Source organism: Marmota marmota, unplaced genomic scaffold (genome assembly GCF_001458135.2).
Source record: "Marmota marmota marmota unplaced genomic scaffold, marMar, whole genome shotgun sequence".
Taxonomy (NCBI): Eukaryota; Metazoa; Chordata; class Mammalia; order Rodentia; family Sciuridae; genus Marmota; species Marmota marmota.
In genome coordinates, this window is record NW_026000079.1 from 1787703 (window position 1) to 1814006 (window position 26304).

The 26304-nt window shown below is 53.8% G+C and overlaps 2 protein-coding genes across 2 annotated transcripts in view; both read left to right on the plus strand.

The window, feature by feature from the left end:
- The window catches only part of Smg5 (SMG5 nonsense mediated mRNA decay factor), a 29198-nt gene extending 5620 nt beyond the window's left edge, over positions 1-23578 (plus strand). The window contains exons 4-22 of the mRNA XM_015502729.2: positions 606-762; positions 2532-2621; positions 3861-3950; positions 4642-4720; positions 8501-8626; positions 8719-8787; positions 9268-9476; positions 10108-10245; positions 10576-11175; positions 12908-13083; positions 14277-14352; positions 14976-15151; positions 15828-15986; positions 19479-19538; positions 19982-20141; positions 20564-20654; positions 21448-21522; positions 21895-22033; positions 22214-23578. Of these exons, the coding sequence (XP_015358215.1) occupies positions 606-762; positions 2532-2621; positions 3861-3950; positions 4642-4720; positions 8501-8626; positions 8719-8787; positions 9268-9476; positions 10108-10245; positions 10576-11175; positions 12908-13083; positions 14277-14352; positions 14976-15151; positions 15828-15986; positions 19479-19538; positions 19982-20141; positions 20564-20654; positions 21448-21522; positions 21895-22033; positions 22214-22297 (2754 nt within the window). The 3' untranslated portion in view covers positions 22298-23578. The remainder of the gene's footprint in view (positions 1-605; positions 763-2531; positions 2622-3860; positions 3951-4641; positions 4721-8500; positions 8627-8718; positions 8788-9267; positions 9477-10107; positions 10246-10575; positions 11176-12907; positions 13084-14276; positions 14353-14975; positions 15152-15827; positions 15987-19478; positions 19539-19981; positions 20142-20563; positions 20655-21447; positions 21523-21894; positions 22034-22213) is intronic.
- Positions 23579-25020: 1442 nt separating this feature from the next.
- The window catches only part of Paqr6 (progestin and adipoQ receptor family member 6), a 3678-nt gene continuing 2394 nt past the window's right edge, over positions 25021-26304 (plus strand). The window contains 3 exon segments of the mRNA XM_048814696.1: positions 25021-25105; positions 25624-25699; positions 26109-26243. Of these exon segments, the coding sequence (XP_048670653.1) occupies positions 25649-25699; positions 26109-26243 (186 nt within the window). The 5' untranslated portion in view covers positions 25021-25105; positions 25624-25648.

Sequence of the window (26304 nt, forward strand, 5' to 3'; positions counted from 1 at the left end):
ACAACTCAGAAGACTGAGGTAGGAGGATGGCAAGTTGGAGAGTAACTTCAGTACTGTAAGAAGAACCGATCTCAAAAAATAAAAATAAATAAATAAAGGTATTTATCGTGTCCAACTACAAAAACAAAAAAATTTTTTTTAAATAAATCGGGGCTGGGGTTGTAGCTCAGTGGTAGAGCACTTGCCTAGCATGTGTGAGGCCTTGGGTTTGATCCTCAGTACCACATAAAGAAAAATAAAATAGTTATTAAAAAATAAATAAATTAGTAAATAAATAAACATAAAAATAAAAAAAATTTAAAAGGGGGGCTGAGGTTATGGCTCAGTGGCAGAGCGCTTGCCTAGCATGTGTGAGGCACTGGGTTCGATGCTCGGCACCACATAAAAATAAGGTATTGTGTCTGTCTACAACTAAAAAATTAAAAAAAATTAAAAAAGGGGCTGGGATGTAGCTCAGTGATAAGAGCGCCCCTGGGTTCAATTAAAAAGAAAAATTGATTTCCTCAGTGGGATAAGCAGGTTGGGGGAGTGGAGGAATGGGGGAGTGGGGGAATGGTACTCTGAGCTTATTATTTAGCCAGCCCCTTCCCTTTCCCAATCTCTAGCACATCCACAGCCGGAGCACCTTGGAATGTGCCTACAGGACACACCTGGTGGCTGGTATTGGCTTCTACCAGCATCTCCTTCTCTATATCCAGTCCCACTACCAGCTTGAACTACAGTGCTGCATTGACTGGACCCACGTCACCGACCCTCTTATAGGTCAGTGCAGCCGGAAAGGTGGACTTGAGGGGAAGGTTCCTGGGCCTCACTTTTTGCCACCTTGTCCCTCGGAGTTTGTATAGCTTGTGACCCAGCCAGGCTTCATGAAGCCTGGGTTTAACCAGTCTTACGAGGTAGGGTAAAGATGTTAAGGAAGGGGAGAGCTTGGAATTGTGGGCCAGTATGAGGAGGAACCAGAAACATTTAGAATGGGTCTGGAAGAGGATAGTAATAATATTTCTTTTCTTCTCCCAGGTAAATCTTGCCAGCACTGTTTGACTTTAGAGATTGTTTCCCAAAGCTTGGGGAAAGCAGTGAAGTCTTTAGAAATGTTAGGCAGATTGTGGGCCGTCTTTCAGGACAGTGCAGATCCCTTTTCTGCAGTTGAGGTGCTGGCAGCTGCAGTTGCTTTACCTTTTCTAGTTGGCAGTTTTCTTTTCAGTTCAGCTACCCTGTAGAGCTCCTTCCTTTGATTGTCCTTATTGTGTCCCCTTTCCTCCCCTGAACCACGTCCCCACCCCACCTTGCCACCACATAATAGCATTCTCTGGTCAGAAGTAGAGCATCTGTGTTTTGTGCATTTAAAAACATTTTTGGACAGTGCCTCCAACCATGCTCTGGGCCCAGGTTCCCAGGTGTTTCTTCCTTAGCTCCCCTCCTCTGTTGAGTTTCTTCCCAAGTTCTAGGGCCCCCCTTACCTTTTTGTTAGTCTTGATAGTGCTGCAGTGCTGTGTAGCTGCCCGAGCCCTGGGTTCTGTCCTCAGGGCTGTAAAATAACAAAGTTATTCCAAGATGAAGTCCATAGGTTTTACCAGATAGCCGCATGGACTTTTGGGTTCACATCTTCAAAAGTTTTTTCAAAGAGTTAGTTTCCCCAAACCATTTTAGTTTTCTTCTTCATTGATGTTTTCTTCATTCAGCCAACTAAGAGATTTCTACAGAAAACATTTGGAAGGGCTTTTCAGAATAGGAGCTCCAAAGCCCTTAGAGCAGCGGCTGTCAGTTGGGATGGCTTCAGAGAGGATGGTCTCTGAAGCCAGACTGTGTTTTGAGTCCTGGCTGTGTCACTCCCCAGCTGTGTGACTGATTTCCTCCACTGTGAAACAGGAGTATTAACTGCTTCATGGAGTCGCATGGGGATTAAGTTAATGCTGTAGACACTTAAACCTGTACCTGGCATGTAGGGAAATTGCCACCCAAAGAGCCCAAGCTCTCTGAACCAAAATCACAAGGCTGCTTAGCTAAAGCGAGAGGGGACAGCCAGGCACTTTTCGCCGTGACCATCGCTAGTCCTCAGGCAGGGCAAGCGCACTTGTCTACTCTCTGGGAAGATGCTCCGTGCTGCCTTTCCTCTCTGGGCTCTCATCAGGCAGAAAGGAGCATTTGCTTGGGCCTCACTCACATGCCATTCTTCTGGGCAAGTTTCCCATCTCCACCCAGCCTTTTATCTTAATGTAGATAGCTCCATAAAAGGCACCCTTCCTGATTCTTGAGCCTCATCTCTTCCTCCTTTCTGGAAGGGGCATCCCCAGGGTACTGTCCTGAGTTCAGGACCTAGTCTTCCTCTTTCAGTTCCTTCCTGTCCTGTGGGTGAATCCTGCCTGTGAACCTCTGTATCTATCTGCCTCTTAGATTAATGTCTTCTCTGCCCAGAAGACATGGTTCCAAGGCCGGTCCTCGAGTTTCCTCCTTTATCCACTTTAGAAGAATGTTTCTGCTTAAGTGGGGACAGAGGTATGGACTCAGAAATCAACCTTTCTGTCTTTCAGGATGCAAGAAGCCAGTGTCAGCCTCAGTGAAGGAGATGGATTGGGCACAGATGGCATGCCACCGATGTCTGGTATACCTGGGAGACTTGTGTAAGAACCTGCACCTTTTATTTATTTCCTCTCTTTGGGGCCATGGGAAAGGCCCAAGCTGCTTCAGTTTTGGTACCACCTTTTACATGAGTAAAGAGCAGAAGAAATGGTTTGGCCTCTGATAACTTCTCCCCTCCAGTCTGTTGATAGTGATCCCTCCTGGGAGTCAGAGAGGACCAATGAATATGGGACACAAGGAAGGGCCTTTGAGCTCTGAGAATGTCAAGGTGCTCAGTAGTGGGTTAAGAAGATTTTTAACTTGTTATCTTTCTCCCTTGATGCTCTTGTTCATCTTCGTTGGCTTCTAGACTAGTAGGAATTTAATTAAGCAGGACCTCAGGGAGCATTCTCTGCCTGACACATATTTCTGAGAATGGAAAAGCGCTCTCTTGTTTTAAGGGCTGTGGGTCTCTAGACTTCATAGACAGGTATGCCTCATTAGGCTGCTGGTGTGTAGCTGTTGAGCACAGTATCTTTTATTGATGAAGGTTCCTTCTGTCCCTTCCTGCAACCCACTCCTGAGGTCATGGGCATTGTGTGCAGAGAGTCAACTCTTTCATATTAGGCAGACCAGTGTGTCATTAGCAATGTCTTACCTATAGAATCTGGCAGTTGCATTCTAGGACCAAATATGAGAGGTCTTTGCAAACAAATGTAGCGGCTCCCTTTCATTGGGAAGAGAAAATCAAGAAGATCCTGTTTAGCTGGGTGCAGTGGTATATGCCTGTAATTCAGCAACTCAGAGGCTGAGGCAGGAGGATCTCAAGTTCAAGGCCAGTATGGGCCTTAGCAAGACCCTGTCTTAAAATAAAAAGGGTTGGCTGGGCGTGGTGGTGCATACCTGAATCCCAGCAGCTCTGGAGGCTGAGACAGGAGGATTGCGAGTTCAAAGCCAGCTTCAGCAATGGCAAGGCGCTAAGCAGCTCAGTGAGACCCTGTCTCTAAATAAAATACAAAATAGTGCTGGGGATGTGGCTTAATGATTGAGTGCCCCTGAGCTTAATCCCCGGTACCAAAATAAATAAATAAAAATAAGAAGGGTAGGGTTGAAGGAAGACAGAATTGAGCCCCTTGCCCATGGTCATGCAGGTCAGGATTGTGTCCGAGACCCACAACCTGTTAAACAGCTTCGGTCCCTCTGACCAGGTTCTCGTTATGGCTTTTCAGAATGGGCCTTTGATGGGGGGGGAGAGTTTTTTCTGAATCATCTCTTTCCCCTTCTTTCTGTCTTTCCTACAGCACGCTATCAGAATGAACTAGCAGGTGTAGACACTGAGCTGCTAGCTGAGAGATTTTACTACCAAGCCCTGTCAGTAGCTCCCCAGATTGGTAAGTGAACCTCCTAGTTGGGCCTCCAAACCAGTATCATTTTTCAAAAGGAAGACAGTACCATTGAGATAGTGGGCATACTCATTTCTTCCAGGTTTTCGCCACCCTCAGCGCTCTCATACTTCACCTTGGATGTGTATTCTTCACCTTATAACACACGTTCAGAAGGTGGTAGAGAGAGAGGAGAAATGGAAATGTTAGCTAAGGAGGGAGGCAGGAAAGAAGAAGGGGACAATGACTTCCCTATTTATGAGGTCTCTGTAGAAAGAGGAAATTATACTTCCACTGTCCCCACAGGAGATGCAGTGGGAGAAAGGGTAGGATTCCGTTGTAGGTAGAGATGGGGATTTGCATGTGGGACATAGGAAGGAGCTCAGAGCTAAGACACTGAGCTAGGGGAGAGAACGGGGCTCCATGGAGTTCCATCAGCCCCAGAAGAGCCGCAAGTGGCTGGTGAAGAAGTACGCCTCGGTAGTGCAGGTGACCCCTGGCCAGCCAGGGGAAGCAGGTTGCTAGGAAGTGAGAAGAGACCAGTAGTCGACTGGAGGAACAAAGTTAAGTTGCCAATCAACTGAGACACCAGAGTTGTTGCAGACCCACCTGTTTTCCCCATAAGCCCAGCATTGGTTGGGCCTGGCAGCGTTGGCTGAATACTGTGGCCTTCAACTGCATGAATTCTCTTTCTTTCCAGGAATGCCCTTCAACCAGCTGGGCACCCTTGCGGGCAGCAAGTACTATAATGTGGAAGCTATGTATTGCTACTTGCGCTGGTGAGTATTTGCCCGCTCTGCTTTCCTGTCTGCATCCCCCTGCTTTGTCTTCTTTCCTTCTTTCTGCAGCTCCTGGCTCAGAGGGATGGGGGGATGATAGATTAAGGGCAGGCCTAGTAGACCTAGTAGACACTAGGACAGCTAAAATAACTACACGATATCTTATGCAGAGTACAGGGTTGCTGTCTTCCTGAAGAAGGAAGTAAACTTGCTAGAGTTGATAAAATGTTACCCAAGTGGCCTCTGACAAGAACCTCAGGATTCTTGGTCTTCGGTATCTTAATGCAATGCTGTAACATGGAAGGACCAGCTTAGCAGCAGGATGGGTCAGTGCTTCCTTGGGTCTGAGCCTCAGCTTTTAAAATTAAGAAAAAAAGTTTCTGGGCACCCAAAATTGTTTAGTCTTGAGGTACTGAGTCCTCATAACTGAGTGCCCTGAGGCTGATAGATAGCCCCGAATGCTGTTGGTTAAATTGGTTGTTACAGTATGGAATAAATTGCCTGGAAAACTCCCTGTTGTCACTTAATCAGGTCTAAAGCCAAATGGTTCTTAGGAGAGGTTATAAAGTGAGTTGGGCTTTAAACAAAGGGGATAACATGGTTTTCTTAGCTTAAATGATCAAACATTCAAGTGTAATACAGTAAATGACCTAATTCTGCCTTCTGATTCCATGTGCTGAAATCATTGGTTCACAAGGTCAAGGAAATCCGTTGCCTGTATCAGCCACGGGTTAGCTCTGGGGTGTGCCTCTCCAGCTCAGGGCAGCCTGGCACCCCCACTGTGCTACTGCAGCCGTTCCTTCCTCAGTGTGATTACCCGGTTTATGACGTTCCATGTGTCTTTCCTGTTTCTTGAGTGCTTTCAGAGAATCCCTCCCTTACTCATTTTTGGCCCCCATCACACTCATAAGTTTGCTTTAGGGTAAGTCACTTCAAAATAGAGCCAAGCACGTCTGGGAGGTCCCACTGAGAGCCTACTCTCCTGGGCTAAAACAATTGTATTTCATGCTTTATGAGTTAAGGCATTTGGGCAGGGCTTAGTGGGCAACCCTTGAATTCTTTGAAATTCACCTGATCTAGAGGTCTGAGAAGTCTGGAAGATTGGCTCATCTGGACCCCATTCTCCATTTAGTCTCAGGGGCTCTCCATGTGGTCTCCTCCTCAAGGTAGATAGATGTCTTACATAATGCCTTACGTTCCAATAGTGAACCATGAGAGACTTAGAAGTAGGGTCTGTCAGTTTTTCTTTTATTCTGATTCTATTTCTTTTCTTTCTTTCTTTCTTTTTTTTTTTTTAATGTAGATGGACACAATATCTTTATTTATTTTTATGGGGTGCCAAGGATCTAACCCAGTGCCTCATGCGTGCGAGGCATGTGCTCTACCACTGAGTTACAACCCCAGCCCTATTATTATTATTAATAATAATAATTTTTTGGTACTGGGGATTGAACCCAGGGGCACTTTACCACTGAGCTATGTCTCCACCCCAGCTCATATATATATATATATATATAATTTTTTCTTTTTTTTTAAATTTTTAAATGTTGATGAACCTTTGTTTTGTTCACTTCTTTATATGCAGTTCTGAGACTCAAGCCCAGTGCCTTACATATGCCAGGCAAGCGCCCCACCTCTGAGCCACAACCCTAGCCCCCCAGCTCTTTTTTTGTTTTTTTTATTGAGACAGGGTCTTGCTGAATTGCCCATGTTGGCCTTCAACTTCAGATCCTCCTGCCTCAGCCTCCCAAGTTGCTGGAATTACAGTCATGTGTCACAATATCTACAGTATCTGCCAATTTCTTTTCTTCTCCTTTTTCTTTCTTTCTTTCTTTTCTTTTTTTTTAAAGAATTTATCATTCCTTCTATTTTGGGTGCTATTTCAGCTGAATGTGGATGCTACATAGTGGAGATTCAAGATTCTTTGCTAAGTAGTTTTTTTTTTTTTTTTTGTACCAAGGATATTAATCTTAGGGGGCACCCGGCCACTGAGCCACATCCCCAGCCTATTTTGTATTTTATTTAGAGACATGGTCTCACTGAGTTGCTTAGTGTCTTGCTTTTTGCTGAGGCTGGTTTTGATCCTTCTGCCTCTGCCTTCTGAGCCGCTGGGATTACAGGCGTGGGCCAGAGCAGCTGGCTGTGCTAGTTTCTTAATGCTTGACTTCAGAGACCTCTAGCCACTTCTGCCCTTTTCTGCTGGTCAGAGCTTTTGCAGAGCCCTTCCTGCTGTAAAACTGAAGGGGAAGAGAGGAACCGTATTTCTCAGCAGGAGGAGTATCAAAGAATTTATGACTGTCTTTAATTTACCACCAATGTATATTCTTTTTACACCTTGCGTTTTATAACTAAAAAGTTGTTTTATCTTAAGTTTTAAAATACAATATAATTTTTTTTTTTTTTTTTTTTTTGCAGTGCTGGGGGTAGAACCCAGGGCCTCCTGCATGCTAGGCATAGACTCTCCTGAAAGTGATCTGGCTTTTTGATTAGACTGTGCGTACTTGGCATGTGCTCTACCACAGATCTATACTTCCAATCCTAAAAGTTGTTTTTAATTTTTTGTAGTTTTAGATGGACAGAATGCCTTTATTTTATTTGTATATAGTGCTAAAGATTGAACCCAGTACCTGTTACATACTAGGCAAGTGCTCTGCCACTGAGCTACAGCCCCAGCCCCTAAAAGTTGTTTTTTGAAAATAAGACAAAAAAACAAAGCTTGTGAAGTAGTGCCAAGGTTATTGGTTTTGTAGTGAGATGGGCTCGGAGCCTCAGCTCTGCCATGAGTCAGCTGTGTGACCTTAGGCAATGTCCTTGTTCTCACAGGCTCCCTTTTCTCTCTCTCTTTTTTTAAAAATATTTTTTTTAGTTGTCAATGGATCTTTTATTTATTTATCTGGGGTGCTGAGGATCGAAGCCAGGGTCTAACACATGCCAGGCAAGCACTCTACCACTGAGCCACAACTCCAGCCCCCTTTCCTCTCTTTTAACAGTGGACAGTGCTAGGGTTCTCTATGTACCTGACACAAGGGATGCTTAGTAGTGTTTGTGTTTGAAAGAGTGTTGGAAGGATTAACTGCAACAATGTGGGTAGATACATTTGCTCGTAGTAAATGCTCGTTAAATGCTGCCTGTTGTAGTTAGGATAATGTATTTCAGTGATTAAACTAAGTTAAGGTCATAATGTAGAATAGGATTATTGTCTATTTTCCGGATATTGAGGAGAGTAAGATATCAGTTACTCAGATTCATCTGGAAGAAGTTGAGCTGGGCACAGTGGCTCTTGGGAGCAACTTGGGGAGCTGAGGCAGGAGAATTGAAAGTTCAAGCTTAGCCTGAGCAACTTAGTGAGATCCTGTTGCAAAATACAAAATAAAAAGTGCTGGGGGTGTAGCTCAGTGGTGGCGCACTAGGTTCCAGTACATCAAAAGCAACAGCAAGTGCCGGGGCTGGGGCTCTGTGGGAGAGCGCCTGCCTAGCACGCGTGAGGCACTGGGTTCGATCTCCAGCACTGCATCAAAATAAGTAAAAATAAAGGTATTGTATCCATCTACAACTAAAAAACATATTTAAAACATCAGCAACAAATTCGGAAGTTGTGTGGGTGTACTTTATTGGGTAGCTTAGGAGTCTTTTACCCTGAATATATATATATATAAGGTGAGGTGGGGGACAGCCTATATATACTAGTGACATTGTTCCCTAAAGTCCCGGTAGAGTGACATGCCCTTCTCCACCTCTCCCCTGCCAAGACTCAATAGTTACCCCTCGTATCTCCTTCAGCATCCAGTCAGAAGTGTCCTTTGAGGGGGCCTATGGGAACCTCAAGCGGCTATATGACAAGGCAGCCAAAATGTACCACCAGCTGAAGAAGTGTGAGGCGCGGAAGCTTTCTCCCAGCAAAAAGAGGTGGGTGGGGTCTGAGTAAGACAGGACCTTCCTGTCAGTGCAGCGGGGACTTTGGGGCCACTTAACATTTACCTGGGGTCCTCTTGTTTCAGATGTAAGGATATTAAGAGACTGTTGGTGAACTTTATGTACCTGCAAAGCCTCCTGCAGCCCAAAAGCAGGTGAGTGGAGAAAAACAGAAGCAAAAGTCACATTGTGCGAGCCCCAGTGAGGACTGCTGCTTTGCACAGGAGGCCGAGGAGGGCTCTGCCTGTTGGAGTTTGCCTCCACTGGAAATTCTCTAGCCACTCAGTCCATCCTTGGCACCCCTTGCTCTTTGTCCATTCTCCTAGCAGCTCACCCTCTGTGACAAAGTAGGTCCTAAGTGTGGAAGACAGAACTGGCACCCACACCCCATCTCATTTTGTTTAGTCTCCCCTGTGTTTTTTGTTTGTTTGTGGTGCTGGGATGAAGCCCAGGGCCTTTTGTGGGGGGCAAGTGCTTTTCCACAGAGCCACGCCCATTTTGTCTGCTTTGGAGACAGCCCGGCACTGTTTCCTCCCCTGGTCTCACCTGTAAGACCCCATAGTCTTTCTGAGTCTTCATTGCCAATTCCCTTGGGCCCAGCACTGACCTGCCTTGTTACTCCTGCTCTTCCAAAGTTCTGTGGACTCTGAGCTGACCTCCCTTTGCCAGTCGGTCCTGGAGGACTTCAACCTCTGTCTCTTCTACCTGCCCTCCTCGCCCAACCTCAGCCTGGCCAGTGAGGAGGAGGAGGAGTATGAGAGTGGATATGCGTTTCTCCCAGATCTGCTCCTCTTTCAGATGGTCATCATCTGCCTTATGGGTGTGCACAGCTTGAAGAGAGCAGGTAACCTTCCTCGTGACCCGCTTTCCCCTCTGACCGGACCTCACGCCCTGTTTTGCAGCTCGTTACACGTAAACTTCCTTCCACAAACAGCCCCTTCACTGTTTCACTGCTTGGATGTGGGAGAAATGGGGGCCAAAGAACCTCACCTATGTGGCCTCCTGTGAATGAGCAAAGGCAACAGTGTGTCCCCCATACCCCCCACACACACACACAGATATGTACACACTTGGTCAGAAGAAGGGCCAAATATGTAGCTGATGACACCAACACAGTTCCGACCCAGGCACCTGGGGAAGCCTTTCTGGCAGAGGTGTTTGTAGAGCAAGATTTGAAGGGAGGAGGGGAGGGGCAGGGCCGGACGCAAAGTTCTTGGGTAATTGGGAAGAATCTTGAAGCCTGAGCTAGGACAAAAGGTGTGCTTCCATGAGGGGGCACAGGGTGAGCTGGTGCGTTCTAGACTGTCAGAAGGACGATGGTCCAGAGACTTGGGAAATCTTTTTTTACCTTAGCAGAAGCTTTGAAGTGTAGTCAGATCCTTGGATGAGTTGAGAACAGGTAAGATGGGGCTGGAGCTGGAGGTGCCTGTTCCTTATCAGGCCTGGGTCCTCACGCCTGGCTTCCCTGGCTTCAGGATCCAAGCAGTACAGTGCAGCCATTGCCTTCACCTTGGCCCTCTTCTCTCACCTCGTCAACCATGTCAACATACGGCTGCAGGCTGAGCTCGAGGAGGGCGAAAACCCTGTCCCGGCCTTCCAGAGCGATGGCACAGGTGGGAGAATGGGGGAGGTGGGGACGGGGATGTGAAAGGGAACAGGTTGGAGTGCAGCGGAGCGGACTTGGAACCCCAGCTCCTCAGGAGCTGAGGCAAGAGGATTGGAGTTTGAGGCCAGCCTGAGCAGCTTAGTAGGACCCTTGCTAAAAATAAAAATGGCTGGGATGTAGTTTAGTGGTGGAGCCCTTCCTAGCACTCGCGAGGCCCTGGCGTAAAAGCGGGGGCGGGTGGGGGATACTCAGCCGGGAGTGGAGGTGTGGATAGAATGTTCCAGGTCTCAGGCTGTAATTTTTCCCTAGGCTCTATTTGACCTTCCTTTTCCCACAGATGAACCCGAGTCCAAGGAGCCACTGGAGAAAGAGGAGCCAGATCCTGAGCCTCCTCCCCCCACAGCACCCCAAGCTGGCGAGGGTAGAAAGAGCCGAAAGTTCTCCCGCCTCTCCTGCCTCCGCCGCCGCCGGCATCCGCCCAAAGCTGGTGATGACAGCGATCTGAGTGAAGGATTTGAGTCTGACTCAAGCCATGACTCAGCCCGGGCCAGCGAGGGCTCTGACAGTGGCTCAGACAAGAGTCTGGAAGGTGGGGGCACAGCTTTTGATGCCGAGACAGACTCGGAGATGAACAGCCAGGAGTCCCGGTCAGACCTGGAAGATATGGAGGATGAGGAGGGGACACGATCCCCAGCACTGGAGCCCCTTCAGGCCAGATCCGAGGCCCCTGATTCCCTCAATGGCCCTCTGGGCCCCAGTGAGGCTAGCATTGCCAGCAACCTCCAAGCTATGTCAACTCAGATGTTCCAGACCAAGCGCTGCTTCCGACTGGCCCCCACCTTCAGCAACCTGCTCCTCCAGCCCACCGCCGACCCTCATGCCGTGACCAGCCGCCAGCCCTGTGTCAATGGGGATGTGGACAGGCCCTCAGAGCCAGGTATGGGGTCACCCTCACCATCCTGCCATGGCCCACACCTCTGTGCCCTGGGAAGCCACTTGAGGGAAGCCACTCTTCCCCTCTGTAAACCACTTCTTCCTACCCTTGTTGCCTTACCTTTGACTCTTCCAACAGGGCAGCCCAGGAGGGTCTTCCTGAGGACTTTTCCTCTTGCTCACTTCCTTACCCATTTCCTGGTCTCACTCGTGTCCCATTCCCTCCCACTCGACACTGCCCGGAAGTTTTTGGGCTCTCTTCTCACACAGGTGCAACTGCAGCTTTCTCCCCAGGTGCCACCAAGGTCCCTCTGGGCCTCTGGAAGCTAGGAAACCTGTCCCCATCAGGGTAGGTGGGGTGGAGGGACTTCTCTGAGGATCTTGCCTGCAGAGAGAGTGCCCTTCAGCAGCACAAGCGTTTGTTGACCTGCTCTGCGTGAGGCATTAGGCTAGATGGTTCCAGGGTGTTGTTTGACTTTGAATTTTTGGAGCAGTCGTGAAAGTTCTCATCCCTACCCTGAGTGCTGTTGTCTTTTCTGTTTTCGTGCTGAGGATCGAAGCCAAGGCATTGCCACGCAGCGCTGTACACTGAGCTCTGTCTCCAGGGCTGCCTTTTACCCCCAACCTTTTTTTTTCTTGGTGCTATGTTGAGGTTTGAACCCAGGGGTGCTCTACCACTGAGCGACATCCCCATTCATTTTGAGTGAATGAAAGAAATGCAGAGGCTGTTGTTCAGAGAGGTGAAATGCCCTGTTCTGTATTCTATTCTACAAAGTAGAGGATTGAGAGTTGAGGGTAATTGTTTGGCACCTGTGCCTGTGCCCCCTGTTTTTCTCCCTCCTTGAGAGCTCCCTTCTGACTGTCTGCCCTGTCTTCCAGGGCAGAGTAAGCACTTCATAAACATTGGTTGAGCAAATAGCTCTAGACCAGTGTTACAAATTAGCTTGAGTCTGAAAGAATCATACTGGAAGGCAGCAAGCCCTTGGTTCAGAAGCTCCAGTTAGGGGCCTTAAAGAATTGGGCAGAGGGCTGGGGATGTGGCTTAAGCGGTAGTGCGCTCGCCTGGCATGCATGCGGCCTGGGTTCGATCCTCAGCACCACATACAAACAAAGATGTTGTGTCCGCCGAAAACTAAAATAAATATTAAAATTCTCTCTCTCTCTCTCTCTCTCTCTATCTATCTTTAAAAAAAAAGAGTTGGGCAGAGGTCTGACCATGAATTTGCCACCTCTTTCTCCCTTTTTTGTTTATTTTTGTTTTTGTACTAGGGATTGAACCCAGGGCAGTCTTACAACTGTGCTGCATACCCATCACTTTTATTATTTTTCTGAGATAGGGTCTCCCTAAGTAGCTATGGCCTCACTTACTTGCTGAAACTGGTCTTGAACTTGCAGTCCTTTACCTCAGCCTCCCATGCACTGGGATTACAGGTGTGCATCCCTGTGCCCAACTTCCCACTTCTTTCATGTCAGAATTCCTTAGAAGGGCTGGGGATGTGGCTCAAGCCGTAGCGCGCTCGCCTGGCATGCGTGCGGCCCGGGTTCGATCCTGAGCACCACATACAAACAAAGATGTTGTGTCCGCCAAGAACTAAAAAATATAAATAAATATTAAAATTAAAAAAAAAAAAAAGAATTCCTTAGAAGAATCTAGGTGGCCTGTCCCCCAACAGAACTGAAGCCTGTTGCAAAGTGCCATTCGCTGTTGATCCCAGTTCTGTTTCCTCCAACCCCAGCGTCTGAGGAGGGCTCTGAGTCGGAAGGGAGCGAGTCCAGTGGGCGCTCCTGTCGCAACGAGCGTAGCCTGCAGGAGAAGCTGCAGGTGCTGACGGCCGAGGGCCTGCTTCCTGCTGTGAAGGTCTTCCTGGACTGGCTGCGGACCAACCCCGACCTCATCATCGTGTGTGCTCAGGTGCTCCTTGTCCCCCGGTGTCAGGTCCCAGGATGGTGGCAGAGGGACCTGTTGTCTGGGCTCCAGGGAAGGAGCAGGCCTGATGTCTGCCTCAAAGAGCCCATGGTCAGGGAACAGCAAGAAGGCTGCCTGCTTTGCTCTCTGTGCCCTGTGCTGAGCGTAATGCCTGCCATGAGTGGCCTGATGAGTGTGTGTGTGTGAGGCCAGACTCGGCACGCATAGACCAGAGAAGGGAGAGGTGGAGTGCAGGATGGCGACAGGAGGCAGGAACTTGGGACAGGGTTGAGCGGGTGTCCAAGGAAGGTGCACTGGTTCCAGGTGTGTCACTTTGTACCATGGGCCTGGGTGGGTCATGGCTGTTTCTCCTCCTCTCATTTGTATCAGAGTTTTTTTTGTGTGGGGGCTGGGGGGTACCAGGGGTTGAACTCAGGCACTTGACCACTGAGCCACGTCCCCAGCCCTGTTTTGTATTTTATTAGACAGGGTCTCGCTGAGTTGCTTAGTGCCTCGCTGAATTGCCAAGGCTGGTGTTGAACTCGCGATCCTCTTGCCTCAGCCTCCTGAGCCGCTGGGATTACAGGCGTGGGCCACGGCACCCAGCCTGTATCAGAGTTTTATTTTCCCCAGGAGTCCACCTGCCCTGCTGTGAAAGATTCTTCCCAGTGGCTCTCCCCCTTCCCTAGACGAGAGCTTTAAGCCAGGTCCAGGCATACCCTGGGGTGTGTGCCCACGTGTGAGGACAGGTGCCCAGTCGTTGGTCGTCAAGGAGGTGTAGGGTAGTCACGGTGGACGAACTAGGTTAGATCCCTGGAGAGGTGTCCCAGAATGGGCACATGAAGAGAGGGCCAAAAGAAAAGCTTCTGCTGGCTGTGGAGAAGTCACCTCTTCCACATTGAACTTCTCCCACTGTCTAGATCCAGGAAGTCCTTCTTGTCCCCTCACTGCCCTCTTTTCATGAAGTTTGCTGGTGAAGAAGTTGAACCCGCCCCATGTCCCGTGGGAATAGTTGGGTTGCCCCCGCCACCCCCTCCGTTTTCTATGTCCTCTGCTAGCCCCCTGGCCTCTGTGGTTAATTTTCCTGTCAGATCCCACCAGGCCCCAACATGAGCCCAGTCCCCACGGCGTGGCGCCCTGGCCGGCTGCTCTCCTCCAGCACCGAAGTCCCTGGCTCAAGCCCTCCTCTCCCTCCCCAGAGCTCCCAGAGTCTGTGGAACCGCCTGTCTGTGTTGCTGAACCTGCTGCCAGCTGCTGGCGAGCTCCAGGAGTCCGGTGAGCGAGTCGCCGACACTGTCCTTCATCCCTTTCCCTCCAGACCCCACTGAGCCCCTCCCGCTGCCGTAGCCCAGCCCCTGGGGTAAGGAGGTCAGTGGGACTCACCACAGGGCCTCCCTAGCACACAGCAGTCATTGTCTGGTCCGGCCTCTTGGGTGTCCAGCCCAGCACCACTCACTGGGCAGGTAGCCTGGGCGTGGAGGGCCGTGTTCCCTGGGGAAGGCACCCAGGGAGGAGCCAGGCGCTGTGGCTGCTGTTGCTCGGATGCCTGTGGCATTGGGAGTTGACGGGCCTCTCTCCTGCCGCTAGAACGGTTGCCTGCTCTCCCCCTGCAGCCGCTCCTGGCTCCAGAGCCCCTCTCCCAGCTGCACCCCAGTGTGTGCCTTCCGTCGGGGAGCCTTTATGGACTGAGCGTCCTCCTTCTCCTGCGCCCAGCTTTGCTCCTCTGACTCTTTAAGCTCTTGTGTCCTGCCGGGGTGTCCTCCTGTGGCTCTTTTTCCTCCCCTCTGTCCTTGTGGTGTGTCCTGCCTTGCCAGCCCCGTAATTCCCACGGGTGAGGGCTTGTCCCCCTGACCGGGAGTTCCAGGGCAGATGGTCTGATGTGGCCTCCTTCTGCCCAGGCCTGGCCTTATGTCCTGAGGTGCAGGATCTTCTGGAAAGTTGTGAATTGCCTGACCTCCCCTCAAGCCCCCTGCTCCCGGAGGACATGGCGCTCCGCAACCTGCCTCCCCTCCGGGCTGCTCACCGCCGCTTTAACTTTGACACGGACCGGCCCCTACTCAGCGCCTTGGAGGAGGTGAGCATTTCCTTCTCCTGCCAGAGGGTGCTGTGTGCCCATCATGCAGGGCCGCAGTGCTGGGGTAGGGACTGGGGTGGGGCCGCCAGACGCCTCCTCCCGGGAGCTGGAGCCTCCTCTTCAGCTAGAGCCCGGCTTCTGCGCTGGGAGGCTGTGCTGCCCACTGTCCCGCTGCCTTCAGCCTTGAGTCTGCGTCACCTCCTGGGCTGTCGGGGCGCCTCCCAGTGCCCCGGCCCTCCCCTGGCTGCCTGCCTCTCACTGGAGCCGCTTGGCTGTGCTGGGCTTTGTATTTGAGGGCTCCAGAGAGGGTTTGCATTGGAGGGGGAAGAAGATTTTACTGACGAAAGAAAGTGGGGAAATACCCATCTGTTTCAATCCTCATTTTACATCAAGAAGCTGAGACCTGTGGAGGCGGGTGACCCTAAACACAGCTCTCCTGGGGTCCCCTCCGTGCCCTTTGCTCTTCCAGACCAAGACCTGGTTCTCCCATCTTTTAGGCTCTCCTTGCCCTGCTTGCTTCCTGCTTTTCTGGCAGGTAGAGGCCTTGGGCCTCACTGCTCCTCCCTCCCACTGTAGACCCCCAGGGCCAAGGTAGCGGGGCCGGTGGGGGGCGGGAGGGACGGGAGCCTCCTGGTGGCAGGCTGGCCAGAGGCCCTGCTCCTGTGCTTCCCTGCAGTCGGTGGTGCGCATCTGCTGCATCCGCAGTTTCGGTCACTTTGTCGCCCGCCTGCAAGGCAGCATCCTGCAGTTCAACCCCGAGGTCGGCATCTTTGTCAGCACGGCCCAGTCTGAACAGGAGAGCCTGCTGCAGCAGGCCCAGGCCCAGTTCCGCATGGTGAGTCGGGCCTCCCTGAGGGGCCGGGCGGGGGCTTGGCCACACTGCCGGTCTTCCTGAAGAACCTGGTGAGTGGGAAGGCCAGCTGGCCTTCCTGAAGGGGGACCGGGAGGGACTAAGGGATGGGGCCTGGACACAGAGTGAGAGGGGCCTTGAGCAGAGGCAGCATGGCCTAGGACTGTCCCTGGACTGACGTGGCCATCTCTGTTCCCTCCTGCTTTGAATTAAGAAAGTCCCTGAACCTTGCAAAGCCAGTTTCCTCATCTTTTATGTGGGAATAAATGGAATCGACTTTGGGGTTTTCTGGAAGAGGGGAGAAGGGTGCGCAGAGTGTGCCCTGTCCATTGTCTTGTGGGGCAGGTGGTGCTCAGCAGCATTCCTGTCCCTGAAAGAGGCATCAAGACGGAGGAGTAGAGAGCTGGCGTGTGGCGCACACCTGTAATCCCAGCTACTTGGGGCTGAGGCAGGAGGATGGCAAGTTTGAGGCCAACCTCAGCAACTGAGCAAGGCCCTAAGCAACTTAGTGAGATCCTCTCTCAAAACAAAAAAATAAAAAGGGCTGAGGATGTGCTCAGTGGTAAAGCACCCCTGGGTTCAGTCCTTGGTAAAACAATGACAATAGAAGACAGGAAAGGAAGGGGTGGAGACCCTTGGGACCCGGCACCATGCGGGGACCTCTTCTGCTCAAGCTCCCTTCCACGGGGGCCCCAAAGAGTCAGCAGTGGCCTCCGTTACCTCTCTTCCATTTAGTGCTTCATTCTGCAGATACCCATTGAGAGTCTGCTCGGTGCTAGGCGTGTGGGTGCCCGAGACGCTGGGGTTACAGCCACCAACGGGGCAGTCCTTTCTTTTGTGGGGCTGATACTTTCTGAGCAACAGTCTGTTTCTTTCCATGGGCCCTGGGCATGTTGTCCTCTCTGGTGCATTTGGGGTATTGGTGTCTGGCACGGGAAGTACAGGCCGGTGTCTCAGCAGCCTCTGGTTTGCTTCTTCATCCCAAGCCAGTCTCCGCCCCAGCCAGCTTCCTCCCCCAGCCCCAGCCCCAGGCCAGCACTTCCCTCCTAGCTCTGAGCCCCTTTCCTGCGGACGTTCTGCTGAGCTGAAGGGACCCTGCTCCCCAGAAACTCCCTTCCTTGCCGTCTTATAAACAAGCATATTTTGTTAAAAACAAACCTTTTGTATTCAGGGTTTATTGCAGTTCCATAGGAAAAGATGGAGTTACAAAAATAACTGTGGGGAAGTTACACAGCTTCAAAACACGTTGGTGTTTCCTTCAGCCAAAAGTTTCTGAAGGCTCCGAGGGTAGGCAGTGGGCGCGGGCAGCACTTGCAAGGCCACCTCATGTGGAACTGGACATCAGAGGCCACACTGCCTCTGCTCTGCCCAGGTCACAGGCTTCCCCACCACGGGGCCCAGCCCCCAGGAGCAGGAGGGTTATGAAGGTCACATTGCCAATCTCCTGTCATTCGTTAAAACCTTTCTGGGTGCAAAGACTGGTTCGTATGTGACATTCATTTAACCTTGAAGCAGCCCTGGGAAGTGAGAGCTTGTTTCATATATGAAAAAGAACCCAAGGGAGCCTTCCCAAGGTCAGCAGGTGTCATCAGAGTGGAGCCAGGGCTCTGGAGTTGGACAGACCCGAGTTCTTGTTGCAGTTTGTGTGTGTGGCTGCAGCCTGAACCCAGGGCCTCTGGCATGCTGGGCAAGTGCTGTGCAGTGAGTGACCCCGAACCCCAAACCTGAGTTCTTCTCCTGGCTCTCCTGTGCCACTCTAGGGACTGGACTTCTGTGTAGGTCGAGTGGGCACTTACTCCACAGGGCCGCGGCAGTGTGCGCGTGGGGTGGGGTCCCCTCTTCTGATGGGCTGTCTGAAGAGCACCAGGTTTGTCCGCGCTGTTGGGTGACTTCAGGGCCCTTAGCTCAATGCAGCCCTCCTCACCCCGGGCCCGTGGGTCCCTGGCCTGCACCGATTCTCTGGGGCAGGAATCATACAAGTACCCCCGCTCCCTCTTTTGAACGTGGGGTTCCACAAAGAGAGTTTTAGCATAAAAGTAAGACTCATGGGCCCCATTTCTGGAGGGAAGTGCTTTTGGGTTTAGTCTGCCGACAGGCCTGTGGGGAAGTGCCTCCCCAGGCTCTGGCCTTCTGCCTCACCGCGCTTCCTGTGTAGGTGCTTCCCGGCGATCGCTACTGGCGCTTGGGCAGGGCTTTTTCATATGGTGCCTCACGGGGGTAGTGCAGGTGCGCCACCCCTGCGCTGTCACCTGCCCTTATCACTTTTTTTTTTTTTTTTTTTTGAGACAGGCTCTCTAAGTTGCTTAAGCTGGCCTTAAATTTTTGAACCCTCTGCCTCAACCTCCAGAGCTGAGGTCACAGGGGTGCGCCACCACACACAGCCGGGACAGTTCTTATTGTGCGGGACTCTGCACAGTTCTGTACTGGCCACGATACAGTTAGAAAAGCAGGGATTTGGGTCGGGGCGGTGCTGCTAGCTGCAAGCGTGTCATAGTCCACCGGTTCCCACTGATGTCTCTCTCCTCCTAGCCCAGTGCAGGGTCCCACATATTTGGTTGTTGTCTCTTTAGTCTCCTCCAGTATGATACAGCGCCTCAGTTTCCCCAACCTTGATCTTTTGAAGACTTGCAGCTGGTTGTTTCAGTTCCCTTCAGTGCGGCTGGTCTGGTGAGGTCTCACCTTGACTGCTTGGCTCCTCCAGGAGTCTCCAGCGGCTCTCCGTATCGCACAGGACAGAGGCCCCGTCCTTGTCCCCTGCTTTTAGACCATATTGCAGTATTTGGACTTTATCCAAAAAGCCAAAGAAAACATCAAAGAACTTTTAGACGGGGCCAAACAGGCATCAGATGGTTTAAGCGATCGCTGTGGTTGCAGGTAGAGAGACGGGCGGGGTTCGACCAGGGAAGAGCTCGAGCTGACGACACTGACCCAGAGATGCTGGCTGGGACTGGGGTGGCCCATGCAGGTGGAGAGTCCCTGTGCTGGTCAGGGGGTGCAGTCGGCAGGTCTGGAAAGCTGGTAACTTCTGGGCTGAGAGGAGGAAGAGTCAAAGCCAGCTGCAGGCTTTTTGACTGAGGCAGATGGAGGGTTCCCTCAGAAACAAGGGACAGGCTGGTCAGGTCCCGGCGGAGTCTGTGGATTTGGAGGGCACTGTCGAGCAGCTAGTGGGAGGAGGCCAAGGATGTAGGTCTGGGTCCTCTAGGGGGTACCCAGCTGAGGAGAGCAAGAAGAGCAGATATCAGCCAGGCCCCGAGGCACAGCCAGGTGGCGTCCTGCGTCACGACAGCCCCTGCGGGCGGTCCAGTGTGGCCTGGTCATGGGAGTTGCTGGGTGCGCAGAAGAGGGTTTCCTCTTCATTCCTCCCTCCCCTGCTGCAGCAGGCATGACCTTGTCTCAGGCCCCAGGGGAGCTTGCTGGTGGTCATGGTCTCTGGAGGGCAGTGCCCTCCTCTGACCTCACAGCTTCTGTCTTCTGTAGGCGCAGGAGGAGGCTCGGCGGAACAGGTTAATGAGAGACATGGCTCAGCTCCGGCTTCAGGTAGGAAGTGGGGCCAGGTGCTCCTCCTGCTCTTGGCCCGGCTTTTGCTTGAACCTCATTGGTGGATCTCACTCTAGTTGCAGACCCCTGCTCTGTGCCACTGTGTCCCTCAGCTTCACCTGGATCACCTTTCTTGCCTTCCAGATGGGTCTCCTCGTTGCTCAGGGCCTCGCTAAGTTGTTGAGGCTGGCTTTGAACTTGGTGATCCTTCTGCCTGAGCCTCCCAAGCCCTGGGATTATAGGCCCTGGGTGCACATCACTGCCCTTGGTGTTAACTTACCCTTTCTTCCTGTCCACTTTCCACTGAGGTCACTGGTATAGACTTTGCTGTCCCTTTTAGCAAGAGAAGGAGCCACTTATTGCTGCTGCCTGGGTTCTCTTGCTGCTACTCAGCCCAGGCTGCGGGGCCTGGCAGCTCTTCTCACTCTGTCTCCTCTAACTAGCTCGAGGTCTCTCAGCTGGAGGGCAGCCTGCAGCAGCCCAAGGCCCAGTCGGCCATGTCTCCCTACCTCGTCCCCGACACCCAAGCCCTCTGCCACCATCTCCCTATCATCCGCCAGCTGGCCACCAGTGGCCGCTTCATCGTCATCATCCCAAGGACAGGTAAGCATTTTGGGAGGTAGGAGGAAAGATACATGTGTGCCTAAGATAGACTGAGGATGCCTGGTTTGGGGTGACTGGCCTCGGGGGCTGGAGGAGAACCTGCAGTTTATACAGTGCCCTTGGTCGAGTGCCGCCACAGCTCTGAACCCAGTCACTTCATCTGCGAGATGGCCTTAATACTCTCCATTAAATGCTATCTCACAAGATGCTGGAATATCCACTGAGAAAAATTAAATGCAAGCTCTTGGTAAATTGCTGGCAGAAGGTCATGTTTTCAAAGAACTTTAGGAGCCTTGTGGGGCACCACGGGCCCTTGTCCCCTGCAGTCTGTGCCAGTGTATGTGCAGATGCTTCCCACAGAGCCCAGGTCAGCAGTTTGAGCTCCTCTGTTTGTCTCTGCCTACCCCGACCCTGTGCGTCAGTGATCGATGGCCTGGACTTGCTGAAAAAGGAACACCCCGGAGCCCGAGATGGGATCCGGTACCTGGAGGCAGAATTTAAAAAAGGAAACAGGTGAGAACATCTTGGCAAGAGTGGGGTGGGCCCTGGCCCACGGTGGGGACAGCACGTGCTTACAAGCGGCTGGCGTCATGGTCTGCATGCTGCCTAGAGAGTCCAGGAAGAGATCATTGGAAGTCCAGGTCACAGCTGCTGAAACAGAGGATGACTCAGGGGTCAAGAGGCCCAGGGGGAGCACTGAGCTGCTGTCCTTTCACCTCTGGGCAAGTCTGTGGTCAACAGCACAGGGGATAAGGGAGCCGTCACCACCCCAGCTCCAGGCTGTGGGCTCCTTCGTGTGGAATTCTCCTGCTGGGAACCAGGGACCACCCGGGGCCTCCCAGCTCCCCACTGAGCCGAGGCTGGAGGCGAGGTGGGAGACCGCCAGTCAGCGAGGAGCATGGCAGCACATGCAGGTTCCCCATCCAGTCCAGCTGTCCTCTGGCCTTTGGGGCTGGAGAACTAGGAGGGGGGTGCCGCCCTCCCCTGCATCTGCTTCCCGTGGCCAGGAGCTGCATGGTGCCTAGTTGTGTGGACCTCGTCTCCAGAAGCCCTGACTTGAAAGCATCTGCTGCTCCCTGCTCCTCCCCGGGAGGAACCAGAGAATGATGTTATCAGAGGAAAGCAGCCGGGCCTGGCGACCAGGAAGCCACTTTGAAACAAGTCTAAAAGATCCTGATGGGAGCAGTGCCACCAGCCAGCCCAGCCCTCCCCCTCTGGCAAAATCATGACCCTGGGGTTATAATGGTTTTCTTTGTATAAAGTGCCCTTCCTGTCCCCTGACCCTGTCTCGCTCCATCTCTTGCAGGTACATTCGCTGCCAGAAGGAGGTGGGGAAGAGCTTCGAGCGGCATAAGTTGAAGAGGCAGGATGCAGATGCCTGGTAAAATTTTAGCCCTTACTGCTAGAGCCTCCTCCAGGAACCGGCCTCGCTCCTCCGTGGGAAGTCCTGGGCTCCACACCCCCCTGCCAGGGGGCCTCTTGCAGCTCTGGACTTGCCCAGCCCCGGGGCCCTCCTCCCTCTGGATGGGCTCAGCCTCAAGCCCGAGAAGCTTGGGCCTGGTGCTGTGCTCGGGCACATCTCTGCTGTCTTCTAGCACATCCCCCAGAGCCAGGTTCAGGGCCCCTGCCCCTGGCTGCCTGGCTTCTCTTGCCGTTTCCTGGTGTCCTCCCATTCTTAGCTTCCCCTGGCCCCTGGGGACCCTCGTGTTTAGGCTCTGCTGGGTCTCAGCCCGTCTTTTGCTCTTCCCACTAGGACTCTCTATAAGATCCTGGACAGCTGCAAACAACTGACTCTAGCCCAGGGGACAGGGGAAGAGGACCCAAGTGGCATGGTGACCATTGTCACAGGCCTTCCCCTGGATAACCCCAGCGCGCTCTCAGGGCCCATGCAGGTGGGTCACCAGTGAGGTGGGGACAGGGTGGACTGTGGGGAAGCAGACCTGAATGGCATCTGTCCTCAATCTCCCAGGCAGATGTCCCTTCCCCTGCCACACCCCTTCCCCAGATCTCAGCAGCTGTCCCGCAGTTCAGGAGGCCAGGCCTCCTCCACCTTTCCTTCCCTCATTCTGCAGGCAGCCCTGCAGGCCGCTGCCCATGCCAGCGTGGACATCAAGAATGTTCTGGACTTCTACAAGCAGTGGAAGGAGATTGGTTGAGGCTGACCTGAGGCCCTGCAGAGGGGCTGACACCAGATCGCTCCTGCTCTCCCCGGCAGCCGGGACCACCACCTGCAGCCACCCCACCAAACACAGGAAGGAAGCCCAGCTGTGCGGAGCTGAGGGAGGGCCCAGGAGCCAGCTGGGAGGGGGGGTCCCTTGTGTTGCCAAGATGATGTCAGGAAAGTGAGGAAAGTTCTTGGAGCAGGAGAGGCCTGGGCTGGGCTCCCCGCCAGCCTTCCTATCTTGACCCTCCTGCTGTCCCCTGGGCGGGTGACAGGCGGCAGGCATAGGTGTCTGCGTTTCATTGGAGTTGTTCCTGGACCTCTTGAGGGGAAGGGACAGCAGAAGGGGCCCTTCGTTCTACCCGAGGTGCAGGTGGAAGGGGCCAGGCGGTGGACCCTCTGGGCCCTGGGGAGAGTTGAGTACTACAGGCGTCGGTGGCTCTTTGCAGACCCTTTCCCTCCTCAGGGACCACCCCATCTTCCTTTCATCTCCCTTGGGGGGCAGGACTGCTCTGGAGCCAGCTGTGGGGCTCTGTGAAAGCAGGGCCTGGAGCAGTCCATGCTGTGTGGCAGGGGTGGGGTCTGTGTCCCCCCTGCTGCGGGAGCCACACTCCCAGTTGCCCCTCTTCTGCTCCCCGTCTGCCTGTCTGGCTTCCAGGGCAGGGGCAGCCCTACGTGGGGCTCAGGCAGGCTGGCCTGTACCAGCGGTGGTTCTGTGCCACCAGCCCACTGCTGTGCTCTGTGCCCTTGGCTGTTGCGCTGGGGCAGGGTGGAGTGCAGGCTGAGGCCACCCCTACTGTCCCAGGGAGGCCAAAGACGAGCGGCCAGCATTCAGTGGGCCATAGAAAGGGGAGGCCTGCGGAAGCCGCCAGCCAGGATCACCGTCCTGATGGGCTTCCCTCCCCCAGGATTAAAGGTCTGGTGGGCTGAGCATGAGCCGGCTTTTGGAGTGTCCAGGTGACCATGTGGGAGCAGAGATCATGAATAGCTCAGGGCAGTGAATGTCGCACCTAGGAGTGGGGGGCGCTGGCCAGGACGCCTCGGCCCTCCCCCCAGGCTGCAGTAGAGCAGGGCTGGGGGCTGGGGAGGAGGGTCTCAGTTCTGCCCTCAGCCCAGCCAGCGCTGGCCTAGCTTCCTGGACTGCTGAGAGGAGAGCTGGCTTCTGGCGGCCACCTCTGAGTGTGTGTCTGGGAACCTGGGGGAACAGTCATCCCCACCCCAGTTCCTGGCAGAGACTGAGACTAAAGCATCACTTAATAAAGACCCCCGAGCCTGAGCCTGTCTGCCAGAGTCTCACTGGGGAGCTGGGGTATTGGGGATGCTTCTCGAGTGCACCTCAGGAACAAAGTCCCTGGAGATGGCTCTGTGATTGTCGCTCTTTGACCTCATGGCCCCATGGTTTCCTCACAAGGACAGGCCCAAACAATAATTTTGCCTCCGCAGTGCTTCCTGGGTTGGGGGGGGGGGCGGGGGGNAGCCCTGAAACCAGCCTCAGTGCCTGTCCCGAGGGTCAGCACCCACATGACCCTTGTGTTTGGGGGTAAACAAGCTTGGCACATCTGTCCCTGCGGGGAGGTGGCCCCTCCACAGTCAGTCTGCTCTGAGCACCTCCCAGACACCAGGTGCTGAGAGGCTGGAGAGGGGTTGGTGTTTCTGAAATGCAGTCAAAATCGTAGGGGTTTGGAGCAGGCACAGTGGCACATGCCTGTCATCCCAGCACCCTCCAGAGGCTGAGGTAGGACCTCAAATTCAAGACCAGCCTCAGCAGTATAGTAAAACCCTGTCTCAAAAAAATAAAAGGCTGGGTCAGTTGTTAGCACCCTGGGTTCAACCCTGCTACCAAAAAAAAAAAAGAACAAAAAAACCCTCTAGGGATTTGGATCCCCTTTTGGGGCCTGAGACTAAACCGTCCACGTTCCTTGAACAACTTGGAACCGGGGTGTGCTGATGAGAGGGGACTGGAGTCCACACCACCAGGGCCTGCCCCAGCCAGTCTGCACAGCAAGGCGGGTCCTGCTGGAGGGGCCACTGTTTGCAGGAGGCCGAGTGAGCTGCCTGCTAATGGGGTTGGGCCACCTCGTGCTGCTCCCTAGAGGCTGGACAAGGCTGGGATTGTTCCCCGGCTCCCCCTTGTCTCCCCACTCTCCGCCCAGGCCTGGCCCGCCTCCCCGGCACTCTTCTCCCTGTCAGCCTGGCTGAAGGAGCCTGGGACTCCGCCTGAGGAGCCCTGGGTGGCGGAGCCACCAGCTGAGGAGCAGCCCTGCAGCTCTGGGTAAGGAAGCTCAAGACCTGGGCCCTGGCCCTTCCTCTTCTGGGTTCCAGGTGGTGTCCTGGTTAGTGTCTGTCTGACCCTTCATTTCCGTGGCCGAGAGCTCCAAACCCTATTTCTGAGGACAGGGATCCTGAGGGGAGACAGACCCTGTATCATCTCACCTTCTCCATGAAAGGAGGTGGCAAGCGACACCCTGGGGGAGCCCTTTCTGTTCATGAGGTGCAGGGACCAGGCACCCTTGTTCCCAGCCTTTAGCACCCAGTTCCCTGAGGACCCAAACTCTTGAATGACACAAGTAGAGGCCTGGGTGAGGCCCGCGCAGCTCAGACTTGGCAGGAAGAGGGGTGGGGCTGGCCGCGGAGTTGCTGGAAAGTTTTGGCCTGGGGACACGGGGAGTGTCCTTTTCTCCCTCTTGGGTGCCCGCCCACCTCCAAGCCCATCCCCTCGGCTGGTGCCAAGGAATGCAGGGGACAAGCAGCCTGAGAGGCGGGCGGGGCAGCAGAGCCGTAGCCACCGGGAGGCACTGCACAGGTCTGGGATAAGGGGCCTGGGGCTCAGGAGGGGCAGGGACCCGAGTATCCCCTGGGCACAAGTGTAGTCCTCAGAGAAGACCAGGACCCAATTCCTTGCCCACTGGATGGCATCTTTCTTCCAGGGAGTTCCCCCCAGGGCAGGTTTCAGTGCTCTACCAGGCACCAGGGCTCTCTGCTGGAGGGGGCGCTCAAGCCTCCGCTGGCCTCCAGGTGTCAGGGTCCTTCCTGAGGCCAAGAGAGCACTAGGGGGCCGACTCCAGGGGATGGGTTGACGCAGGGCCCTCTGCTCCAGGCTGAGGCTGACAGCCTCTCCAGTGGGGAGTGAGAAAGGCAGGGCTCTGTGGGGCTCCCTGAGGGAGCCGGGCCAGCCTACCCTGGCCGGGAGGAAGCAGCCCGTGGCCACCAGCCACCACGCAGGCGCCCAGTCCTGGGCTGAGTAACCAGGTCTAGCCTGAGCTCCGGGGAAAGCGGCCTGTGGATGGGCTGGTCCCTGACGCTCCCCCACTCTATCTCCAGGTCCACGTGGAGCTGCCGGGCCACCATGCTCAGCCTCAAGCTGCCCCAGCTCCTTCGAGTCCACCAGGTTCCCAGGGTGAGGGCCTCGCCCACCAACCCTCTCTCCCCAGAGGACTGTGGGCGACGTTTTTCTTTGGCTCTTGAGGAGATCCCCCTGCAGCAGTTTCCTGTCCTCCTGTCCCCTCCTAGGCGGCTTGCCCGGCTCGGAGAGCGTGTGCCCCTCCCTAGAGCCCACAGCGCCCCCATTCAGACTCCTCCAGTCTGCCCTGTGGCCTCTCCACGCCCATCTTGTCCCCCGTCCTGGCTCTTCTGTTTCTCATCTGTTCTGTGGGTACTGGGGCCATGTAAGATGGGGGTCAGATTTAGTTCGTCTTTGGGGACCCGTGACGTCGCGCGCATCCTCTTCACCGGCTTCCAGAGGTCTTTGGCGGACGGAGCGGGCAGGGCACAGTGACTGCCCCTCTCTCCCTCCACCACGACCCCAGGTGTTCTGGGAAGACGGCATCATGTCGGGCTACCGGCGCCCCACCAGCTCCGCCTTGGACTGTGTCCTCAGCTCCTTCCAGATGACCAACGAGACGGTCAACATCTGGACCCATTTCCTGCCCACCTGGTGAGGGGCGCTCTGCTCCAGGGCGCAGCCTGGGCCGGGAGCGCGGCGCAGGGTGGCGGCCTGAGCCC